The 11,318-nt window shown below is 33.8% G+C and overlaps 1 protein-coding gene across 3 annotated transcripts; it reads right to left on the reverse strand.

Moving 5' to 3' along the window:
* Positions 1 to 1,643: 1,643 nt before the first annotated feature.
* Positions 1,644 to 7,600, reverse strand: LOC103706302 (tRNAHis guanylyltransferase). Of its 3 annotated transcripts, XM_088703176.2 has the most exons (9): positions 7,469 to 7,570; positions 6,980 to 7,098; positions 5,450 to 5,581; positions 5,216 to 5,291; positions 4,945 to 4,989; positions 4,628 to 4,797; positions 4,328 to 4,413; positions 2,625 to 2,732; positions 1,644 to 2,236 (listed from the first exon to the last, which is right to left on the reverse strand). In XM_088703176.2, exons 3-9 carry the CDS (start codon positions 5,457 to 5,459, stop codon positions 2,102 to 2,104), a joined length of 630 nt encoding a protein of 209 aa, XP_088559302.1. In that variant the 5' UTR covers positions 5,460 to 5,581; positions 6,980 to 7,098; positions 7,469 to 7,570; the 3' UTR covers positions 1,644 to 2,101. The 3 variants fall into 3 exon arrangements, with proteins under 3 accessions (XP_088559302.1, XP_008788585.1, XP_088559301.1); XM_008790363.6 differs by lacking the exon at positions 5,216 to 5,291 and having other exon boundaries at positions 7,469 to 7,600; XM_088703175.2 differs by lacking the exons at positions 5,216 to 5,291; positions 7,469 to 7,570 and having other exon boundaries at positions 5,450 to 6,272; positions 6,980 to 7,100.
* Positions 7,601 to 11,318: the final 3,718 nt, after the last annotated feature.

The raw sequence follows: 11,318 nt of genomic DNA on the forward strand, positions 1-11,318 counted from the left end.
TCACTAGATCCCTTGGTGATGGTGCACCGTCAAATGAACAAAAGCTCAATGTAATAGAATTAGATGGCATGAGAGATCCTTACTTTGAGATGGATTATCAGATAGAGAGCAGGGTAAGCCTGAATGACCTTATGAGGTGGACGTGGCACTATGATTTAAGGGGAGTTCAATTAGACATAGAAGATCAAATTTGAGTAACATGATAGATCGGTGATGGGAGAGTTTTGACCAGCTTCGAAGTATACTAAATCAAAAGTAATTAGGACTAGATGGTTGGAATAGGGGCTAAAATGGAAACGGAATTAAAAGTCTTAATGGCTTGGGGTCACATTTTTGGGAGTACTTGATCTTGTAGTAGTCGGGTTTCTCTGCTCAATTAGAGTCCAACATGGAGAAGCCACACAGTTTGGTAGAAACAGGAGTTTAGCGTTAACTTTAATTCTCTATACAGTCACAAATGCAGATACATAAGACATTTAGTTTCCAGCCGCACAAGCCACTATTGCATCTACAGAATCAGCTGCTGAAGAATTGCATCCGTGGTAAAAATGACTCGAACGGAATTGTAGCAGACGTAAGATGATGCCCAAAATCAGTGAACTAACCTGGTCTTCAATCCATATAGCTTTGTATCTCAGAGATTGCCAAGTTTGGAGAAATTTGGAGAAATTAGGTAAAGAAGACCTATACTAATTGCAAGAGAAAAGCCCGACACTTGTCGCCTTAAAAACCACTACGTATTTTAGAATTGAGAAAATTCCTTATTAAATATAAAAATCGATAGGTGTCCTAAATAGAGATAAAAACCGGTAGACGTACCTTAGAATTGGAATTTAAAATTATAAGGGCCTCTTTGGATATTTTCTACAATAATAAGATTAGTTAGGACTTCCCTTGATATCTTATACAAATATTATATTTTTGTTATCACGAAAATATAATGTGTTTATTGTTGATTGCTGAAATGAATTAAGTTGGGGACTCACCAATGCCTATTTTGCATGACAAAATAAATATATAAATATATAATAAGAGTTAGGAAAATATTATAGTACCAATCAATTAATTAATAAATCCATAAAGATAAGCACAATCAAATTCCTCGATTTCTAACCATGGTTTAAATAACAAAGGTCAACAAAATAGTGATAGGCACTCTAAAGCTAGCAATAGTAGAAAGAAACAACAAAGATTACAGGGGAAGGAAAACATACCAGGACACTTGCTCCAAGTATTGGAAGTCCCAGTTAGTTAATGGGGCATCATCTTCCTAGTTTTGATGACTAGGGTCCTGCTTACCATCCAAATTAGAGCTTATTTAAAAAAGCCAACAAGATTGAGCTGGATTTTCCATTGGCCCGTATCAATCCAATATCTGAGCAGGCCAACAGCCCGATTCCTGTAAGACATCTTAGAAATTTAGGTTTGAAGATTGAATCCCTTCTCATATCTTTTTTTATCCCCTCTCTGCAGTTTCAAGCATGCAGTTAATAGCAAAGGACCAAAAACTGGCATTCAGATACCTATTAATGCTTTTTTGAGAATATCAATTACCTGTTAAAATTGAAGGGACGATCCTGTAGCTTCCGCTAATTTGCGGAACAGATCTATAAAGGTCCATTAGGCCTTTCCCACCTTTAATCTTGAGCAAACCTACAAAGGCCCACAACTCTAGAGTCTGAAATTGAAAGGAGGGCAGCTTTTACTAACCACCCTCCGTCGACATAGCTGAAGAATTCTATGCCATTATTCATCCATAGAAGCATTTCATACGATAAAATGTACTGCAATTACCTTTGCATTATTTACTCAAGTTTAAAAGCAGAACCAAAATTATACCACAGCAGAAATTTTTGTGGAGTCTAAGAGACCGTGCATGAAGTGAGAATTTTAATGGTTAAAAAAAAATCCTCATTCACCAAAAATTCCTATTTAAGCATCCTCACTTTGATATAATTGTTATTTCTTTGGAGAGTGTTCCATAATAACACACTAAGATTATCAACCTCAATAACATGCGACAATTAAAATAGAAAAATCAATCAACTATTGTACATGTATATAAGTAAACAACGGGTTAAGAGTCAACTGCTCATGTTAGTTATTCTTCTTCAAGAATGTACTGGTGTTCACTCCAAAACTTGGGCCCTATAATATCTATATGTGCAAGTACCACTTTATTCCGAGTTCTTTTGATTGAATTTCCACCCTTATCCAGCTTTGCTGTTTCTTCCACCTAGAGTTTTAAATATGTACAATTAGTGTGACATCAAACATATAACCAACAACACAAAGTCAAAGAAAGCTGATGTGTCCTACTGCTTAATAAGCTCAGATGACATAAGCTTCACTAATAAAGAAATTGTATACGACAATATTGTAAACTGAGAAGCTAATTTCTGCAAAGAGTTGAAGATATAGCCGTATAGTTAAAAGGTGGAGAAGTCATTATCAAGTTCAGATAACATGGGTGCATCAAAAGAATATAAAAGCATTTGAAACCCCATTTGATGAAAACATTTGCAAAGCAAGAGCTCAAGTGTAGTGTTGTCTTAATCATGCTCACATCAGGGAGACAAAGAAGTCTTTGATTGACTAGTGCAAGTTCTCTTATGCAGTGTTACCTTATCTCTGTAAACACACGATCCTTTTCGGAACATAGCCGGCAGGTCATTGTAATTAATACCAAACTGTTGGAAAAGCAGCTCATTCTTATCCTTAGATTGTGTCCCCTGTAGAATGAGAGTGACATTAATACCCCCAATGGTCTTGAAAATAATTTCAAGATTGAGCATGTCATGATAAAATGGAGCTAAGTCATGTAAATATTGGTAGGAAATCAAGAAAGAAAATGATAAACAATACATGGAATAAGAGTATAAAGAAGAGACATGGAATTGCTTTGTAATAAGATGGTAGTCCCTAATCCCTATGCTAAACTAAGAGTGTTAAATGAATGACAAAGATGAAAGAACGATCCTGTATGTCTACCAAAATTATAGACAAGAACAATCCTATACTTCCCACCTTAGAAAGTTATTCGTATGGATTCTCAAAGGAACCCTTCAGGGACATTCAAAAGTTTCATGACTAGTAAAGAGCATGGATGGTATATTCTTGAAACTTAAGCGAGCTATAAGAGATTCATAAGGTGCTGCCCAAAATTGGGGCTTGCATATCGAGCATGTTGGCAGTATGCTGGACATCAGCATCAACCCAAAGGTTGTGATCAGAACTCAACTCTGACAATATTTACTAACACATCAGTAATGGAAAACCATATCTAAGAACAAGCAAACCACTGCTTCAGGTTCCATTCATTTGTGATTGCAAACACTTGTCTGGGCTAATTTAATGATCAAGTTAAACTAGAAAACTATCTTGATCGATCTATGGAATATTTGCAGAATACATCCAACTCGACCATTCTGTTCAAGACAATACTTCAAAATATAGGATATGAAATCGCTAATTGGGCAATACTTCACAGTTCGCTTACTTTCAGAACATAATGCGGTATGCAATAAGCATCACAACAACAGCTCTATCCCATGTACTTGCAGTCAGCAAAATGAAGCCTATAGTTCTCATCAATGTGGAGAAAGTTTACGATAGACTTGAGGGGTCATTTTTCTATGAGCATGCCATCTGGGTCAGGGTCTGACAAGAAGTAGAGATCCCCAACCTTCTCTAGGATCAAAACATTTGAACCAGAAATGTGTCTCTAAAGGTTTCTTTAGAAATTCAAGAGAAGTGAGGCAAGGTGATATCCCTTCACCATGCCTCTCAGTGATGGTCAGGGGTGATTACTGAAAGAAGATTAAAGCAGGAGTGCCTTTGTTGGACTAAGGGGATTCGCTCTGGTTTTACTCTGCTTCACCTTTTCATTAGCCAACAATATTTATCATTTTGCAACTTTAATATTAAAGAAATTCATACAAAAATCTGATAAATTAAGGCCGTGAGTTTAAAGATAGTAACAAAATGGTTATTCAAGAGTAAGATGAATTGTTAGGTTGAAACTCTCTAGCTCCAATGAAACTATGAACAGAAACATTAAACAAGTTCAATATATTAATGTATTTTATAATATTAACACTAAGCATACTCTTACAAGCAGAATTTAGCGATGATGTTCTACAAATTTTCATCAAATGAGCACAAGAATGCTATCAAATTGGTTAAAAGAATAAATAACAGAAGATAAAATTGTACAAAGCAAAATAAAAGAAATTAAATAAATTGCAAGAGTAACAGATACAAACTAATTATATAATTCAAACAAAATAAGAAGTATTTGAATAAAGAGAAAATATATATGTGGTACCTTTAGAAACTCCTGGGCTTCTCTTTCAGTCTTCCCAGAATTAACTAAATTCCAGAAACAGGTATTGTATTGATTGTTAATGTGACCTACAAAATACGAGGAGAAATGAAGTCACAATAGCTTATGTTTTTGTAATACAGTACATTGAGTTTTCAGATACGTGTTTACAGTAGTAATAACCATATTAAAGACTGTTCTAATTGGTAAAGCATGCTTTCCATGCATACATGCATATATGGATGCATGTGCATGCATTTCAAGTTCTTGGAATGAGGAAGCATTCAATTATGTGGCACTTACAGTCTACTTGCCTCCATGCAAGATAATCTTGGATGATCTTTGCTTTTGGAAAACATATAACTCGCCCATCAAAAGAAGGTGGTGCTTTCAATTCTTTGTCGGGAAAGAACTCTTTCCACTTCATTACATACAGAGAGGTGAAATATGATACACTGAGGGAAAGTATTTTGCTGCATTCTCATCAAACAAGAGCATTTCATCATTGTCATAGGACATTTTCAACTTTAGAACCTTTGATCATCTATATCAACTATTATTTTATAGCATAAATCTTTGAATCTTTAGGTCTTGCACATTAAAGTGAGAGAGTAGAGAACCTTGCCCTTCTTTGGTAAAACTGAGTTGTCTCCTTCAAGACAAAGCTGCACAAAAGACATATCAGAGTAATAAGCTTCAGATGGTGTATAGACAAAGTGATACAAGACATCTGTTGGCAGTATCAGGATATGCCATCTTCTTTAAGTAACTATCCCTCTGCATGGTTGTAGTTCAATTCAAACACAGCTAGCCAGATATCATGTGAGGGACATTTGTTATGTAGTTCCACTCACAGGGCTGGCTCTCTGTTGGAGAAGGGACCAGACTTACCAATGCCTTTCTTGCTGCACCACGTAGGAAGGAGCATATTGGGATATGGAGAAGCAATGGGGAATCCTACAGCTCTCTTTGGAGCATTTTGCAATAAATAATTCAGGCCAGTGAATCAACTGATGGAAGAATTTTACAGAGGCTTAATAAGAAAGATCATCACTGGCATGACAATGGTTGTTTGTCGTTGTATCATTATATGAGAGAATTTTTTGGATCAAGTAAAGGTCATACCTATATTCATCACTGACACCGTAAGCAAAAACTATGTCAGGAAAGTGCTCTAGCATAGACACTGCACATGAATTCATTAAATTCAAAGCATTCTTATCATTGGGCTTCTCAAACTCATGGTCTGCAGAAAACCTATGGAACATTAGATCAGCATTAGATACAGTACAAAAATGTAATAAAGGGAGGTGGATGCAAAAGCATTAGAAGCTAACCAACTTAGTAGCACAGGCTTCATAAACCCTACCCTACCTAATAAATAAAAACAAGTGCTCTATTCTAAAACAAGGTTGCATTTTGCAAATACTGGATAATTTATATGTGGGTTGGTAGTGAATAGATTTAAGCTATTGTTAGCCCACCATGTCAAGCACACGAGTCAGGATATGACATTAAAGTTCACTACAACACTAACAAAGAGAAATCTGAATATACGATGGTGTTCATTTCAGGGTAAATAGTTTAACTGCTAATAGAATGAGGATATTTACGTCTTAGATAAACAAAGCATTCAGACAACATAAAAGTGAAAGGTATATAGAAGTAAACCTGCATACTGAAATGAGAAGAGGAATTAATAAATTCCTGCACAATCTTATCATGTTCTGATGAACCAACTCCATAAAAAATTACCATTGCAAGATTCCCAACAGAAGACTAAACAAAACTAGATCATAGAAGCAAATCTTGCATAATAAATGATAAGCAGACTTATTAAAGTTCTACATTAACAAACTGACACTAGAAAGAAATACCTTTGCCTGACTCTCAACAGAAAACTAATGAAGCTACACCCAAGGTATAGAAAAGCTCCACTTATGAACACCTATGAAGACACTTATTAAGATAGGCTGACAATATAATGACATACGCTAAGATATTTTAACTTTCAAAAAATAAAGCTTATATGAACCAATACTTGGCTAAGAAGTTGTTTCTGAATGTGGTTAATTGAGCATGTCAGTATATCATCTCAAAACTGGAGAATTAGACATTTAAGATCCACATCAAATCTTGTCAGAAATGCAAACCTACTCAACTGTAGATAATATACTACTGGAAGATATGCTTGAGCCCTAACAGCAGTGAATATATGTCCATGGTTCAGCAAACTTTATATGCTTTTTACCAAACTTTCCTCCATAAATCACTGTTTGCAGAACATTTTGCTTAAAACAATATGAATCACCCAGAACTGTTTCAGAATTTAACAACAGTTATATAGCATTTTGGACCATTTTGGACAGAATTAGTGGATCCTTACATTTTTATGCAAAAGCTTTCAATAAGTTTTTTCCCCACTTCATCAGAACAGCAGTGTACCGAGTTAGCATTCACGTAATAAAATCTTCCGTGATTTGCACATTGTTCTTCTTCCCACATTCACACTTTTAAACTATCTATAACCCATCAAATTACAAAATGTAGATCTCATTGTACTCAATCTGGCTTTAAAAACATAATTTACAAAACCTTGAATTCCTAAATAGTTAATGTAATGACTCTCTACGTGAGAAAGGATTGAGTGCTCACCGATGAAAATGGCATCCATCTATTCTAACAACAATCCAGTTGCAAGGCGGCAGCCTATCATCATCTTCAAATTTCTTCACGTACTCATATTTACTATTTGCCATTTCACGAAACAACACCTAAAAGACATCATCATCATCCAACCAAAATCTAAATATTACGAACATACAATTATTCAAATATGATATCTTCATAATACCATAGTTTCTAAAAAGAAAGGCTACAATAGACAACCAAGAGGAAATTGAAATACCATACACTTGCATATATATGTCCATTTTAATTAGATGAACAAGTCTAGAGGCCAGATGCGATAATGGAGTGACCGGGGTTGATTAGAGAGAGAGAGGATCCATTCTTTAAAAAGAGCAGAGAGGGAAAAGAGAAAGGAAGGGATGGAGAAGCGATAGGGATAAACCTAAGTGGGATCCGCGGGATAGAAGAGAAAAGGAGAGAGACCCTCGTAGTGGCTGGAGGATGAACTGATACCTGGCCGTGGAGACGATGGCGCGATGAATAGCCGCGGGAATAGTAGCAGTGCGAAGAGAGGGAGAGAGAGAGCGAGAAAGACGGGGAAAAGGAGCTGGAGGTGGAAGAAGAACGAGGTGAGGCTCGGCATAGGGTTTAGGGTTTAGTCGAAGGAGAATCCATTGAGGCCCAAAACCCAGACCGGCCCATGACGATAGATTTCATTTAATTGTACCGGACTCTTTCATAAAACCCTCATTGACTAATATAACAAAAAAAAAAATTGCTATATAGATTTATCAGCCTGAGTGGATGCTTGTGCCAATAGCATCCTGGGCTATGGTCCGAAATAAGTAATATCAGTATCGGGGCTATTATAGATCACAACTTTTATTAGTTATGCATGCCCTCGCCGAAAATACTAAGGTCAAAAAAGACTTAGGCACATAGATTGATCCTCCTCTTTTGAGTAGAAGCCAATAAGATTTGATCGGAGAGGTTTCACATTAACTAATAAAAAAAGATGCCATGTAGGTTTATTAGTCCTTCTCTCAATAGCTCAAGCTTTTAGGCTATGAGTACGTGACACTAGGCACATTCTCATTAGTGCCACGTATCTTGGTGTTTGCAATTCGAACTTTATTTTTTTGTCTTTTTTTCTAATGCACTGCTAATATTTATCTTGTTTCTAAATGGAAATGAGCATTTTTGAAATGTTTTTGGTGCTAAATAATGTGAATTTGCGCAAAGCTTTGAACAACCAATATTGATGCAATTTTTGTTCCAATTGTTATTGCCATTATTTGGATTCGTTACACTAAAAAATTGATAACTTGAAAATAAAAGTATCTACTTTTGCAATTGACCAAGAATAAAAGAACATTGTTCTAATATATTTTTTCAATGAAAAATGTAAAAATAAATAGTTTCCACGAGGGAAAGATTGGAACATTTAAAAAGTTCTGTTGATGATATTATAAGATTGATCTTGCAATACCAATTTATTAGATTATCAATAAATCATCTCACCTCCTAAAATAATTGGTGACGTTGGCCATTCCCCATTTTCTCATTAATCCCTCTTGCAACAAGAAAACATGATTGCCGTACATATGCATTAGCATGATATATTTCTTTTCATATTTCTTTATACCTAGTAAAAAACTAGCTTGATCAAACTAATAAAAATAATTAAAGATCTTCACAATTGTATAATATCTGGTAAGAGAATAGTTATCTCATGCTGAAGCACGAGTCAATCATTTTTGAAAATATATTCAGCTCTCATAAAATATATTAAAACTAGCTACAACTAACAAAAAAAAAAAACAGAGAGAGAGAGATAACAAAATACGAGTAATACCCGATATCCTTGAGATGTTGCTCAAAGCTTTACGATTGACCAAACAAACTTTTAATAAATCGAGATCTACATCATTATCAAGGACAAAAATAATTCTTCCTCTTTTGAAAATTAAAGATAATAAATTTGATGATATGGCATTAGAGACCTCTCTTTTCGTCTTTCTCTATCACATATGTTATAATAATTAAAAAAAGTTATAATGAGGCATTAGATACTTGATATTTTCAAGTTGTTTTGATTCAAATGCCCTTTTTTGAGTAAAGTGCATGCTCTAAAACTTAATTATTTAAGCTAACTTCTGTTCGGCAAAAGAATTAAAAATTAATCAAATGATATGACACAGCACAAAAAGAGAATGTTCAGTTCGCATATTATAAACCTAATAGGATATTGATCCTTCGTAGATACAATTTTTCTCTTTTTCCAAATATTTTTTAATTATAATATAATAACATATTAAATTATAATAAATAGATGGCTTTAATAGCTAAATTTTTGTTGCACAATAAGCAATAAACTTTAATGATGGCTGAGCAAAAACTTCCATTAAATATCTAAATCAACATAGTAATATCAATTTAGATAAGTATAATACTTATCCATTTTAATTAGATAAATCACAAGTTTCAATTACACTAATATTAATTATATAAGTATAATTGCTACTTTTATAATGAATACTTAATATTGATGAAGTAACATACTATATTATCTATCGCTTATATTCACTTATCGTCAAGAAAACAAACAATGTAATACTCCTTGTAACAAAAATCTATTAAGAATTAGTGACTATAAACCTATCTTCCTCTTGTATTAGCTATAAGAGTAAATAACAATTATTATTTACTATAAAATTTATTTTTTATTAATTTTATATTTAAAATTATCATTGTAATGGCTATTATAATAATACTAAATAATAAAAAGTGATGCAAATAAAAATAATGGTTGTTATTGACATTAAAACTAATTACTACAATACTAAAAAATGTGTTATAAGGGATTATTTAACAAAGATAAGAAATTTATTTATCAAAATTGAAGGCATTTTGACTTTATAAACTTATTAAGAGTAAAAAAAAATTTGAAGAATATGATGAGTTCTCATTAAGAGTAGGAAGTTTGATGAATGAGTATAAGCATTCTAAATATCTAGCTATATTAAATAAGAGTCATGTTTATTATCAAAAATAAAGAACCATATTAATGATATCATTGTTATGCTCAAATATAAAGAGTTGTATTAAATAAGGATCCTACCTTGATGTTATTAATATGTGTGTACAATGTGGAGAATGGATAACTCAGCACAAGTTGAGTCATTTTAGTTACATGTAATAGATCTGTACTCTAAATTTGGACATAGATACGGACGTTGACTAAATTTGACTTCAGACCCAGCTAATAACCTATGTGGACTAGCCGCACCGATCCATTGTGGTTGACCACGAGTTAGTCGTGCTATTTATGATTGGATTAGAATGGATTTAAACCCTTAACCTGATGAGGACGTCGGGGCTTAAGCGAGAGAGTATGTGAGGACTCGTGTGAGCATATGTTTAGTCCTATATTAGTTATTTGCTAGATAGATCTTGAATACTTCTACATGATCAACGAATCCAAATAATACTAGTTAGCCATTTTGGTTGAGATTCTGAGTTGTTGAAGGCTCAAACTATTGTCACTTCTATCCATAATTGAATGAGGTCCTCCTACAGGTTATTTGATAGTGATGTTTATGACTATAAATTTTTGTAGCTATGCAACTTATTTGTACATGCAAATTGCTTCCAAAAAGACGGGTCATAACTCCTATTAAAAATAATAATAAAAATAAAATAAAGTAAAATAAAATAAAATTGAGTATAGCATACATGTTTTGTTCATGTGTCACTTAAAACTAAAACGGTACTAAATTTAAAAGAGAAGATATTACTGTTTGCAAGAAGATTTGAGATCCTACATGAGGAACTTTCTTTCATAATTGTTATTATATATTTCAAAATCACCATAGAAAATATATTCCAAGTTTAAAATATTTCTATATTTAAAGTTAAACAGTGATTCACAACAATCAATAGTTATTAGTTATTATATATAATTACTAAAAAAAATCTTGAATCCTTTGCATCTTAGTAAATAGCAATGGTTGTGTTGAATAGAACAGCTTATTTAACCAATTTTAACTAGAGTCAAAATCATAACCGTCGGTCTCGTATAATTTTCTGATAATCCACATGGATAACCGGTTGACAACAAGTTAATTGTTATTCAAATTCTTAGGGATCAGAAATAGAAAATTAAGTTTCTCCGGACTGGGTGAAAATAGAAAAAAGAAATCTCAGTGATGAGCTGGCTCCGGAAGCGCGTTTTTGACTCGGTCCAAATTCGACACCGACCTGGAAAGCACAAACTGACCCACTCCCACCGCCTTTAGAAACGCCTACCCGATCTGACCGTCGCTTCCTTCTAATCCGTTCAATCTCTGCCGTTCCTCTTTCC

This window comes from Phoenix dactylifera, chromosome 8 (genome assembly GCF_051530095.1).
Source record: "Phoenix dactylifera cultivar Ajwa chromosome 8, Ajwa_hap1_PhDact_Kaust_v1.1, whole genome shotgun sequence".
Classification (NCBI taxonomy): domain Eukaryota; kingdom Viridiplantae; phylum Streptophyta; class Magnoliopsida; order Arecales; family Arecaceae; genus Phoenix; species Phoenix dactylifera.

What these genes read in the sequence shown, in the direction of transcription:
- LOC103706302 (XM_008790363.6), bottom strand. Translation starts at nt 7,083, where the DNA reads ATGGCAAATAGTAAATATGAGTACGTGAAGAAATTTGAAGATGATGAT. An exon ending in GGTGTCAGTGATGAATATAG is followed by an intron (nt 4,990 to 5,449) that starts GTATGACCTTTA and finishes TCTTTTGTGCAG; the next exon opens with CTTTGTCTTGAAGGAGACAA. An exon ending in TGCATGGAGGCAAGTAGACT is followed by an intron (nt 4,414 to 4,627) that starts GTAAGTGCCACA and finishes CGTATTTTGTAG; the next exon opens with GTCACATTAACAATCAATAC.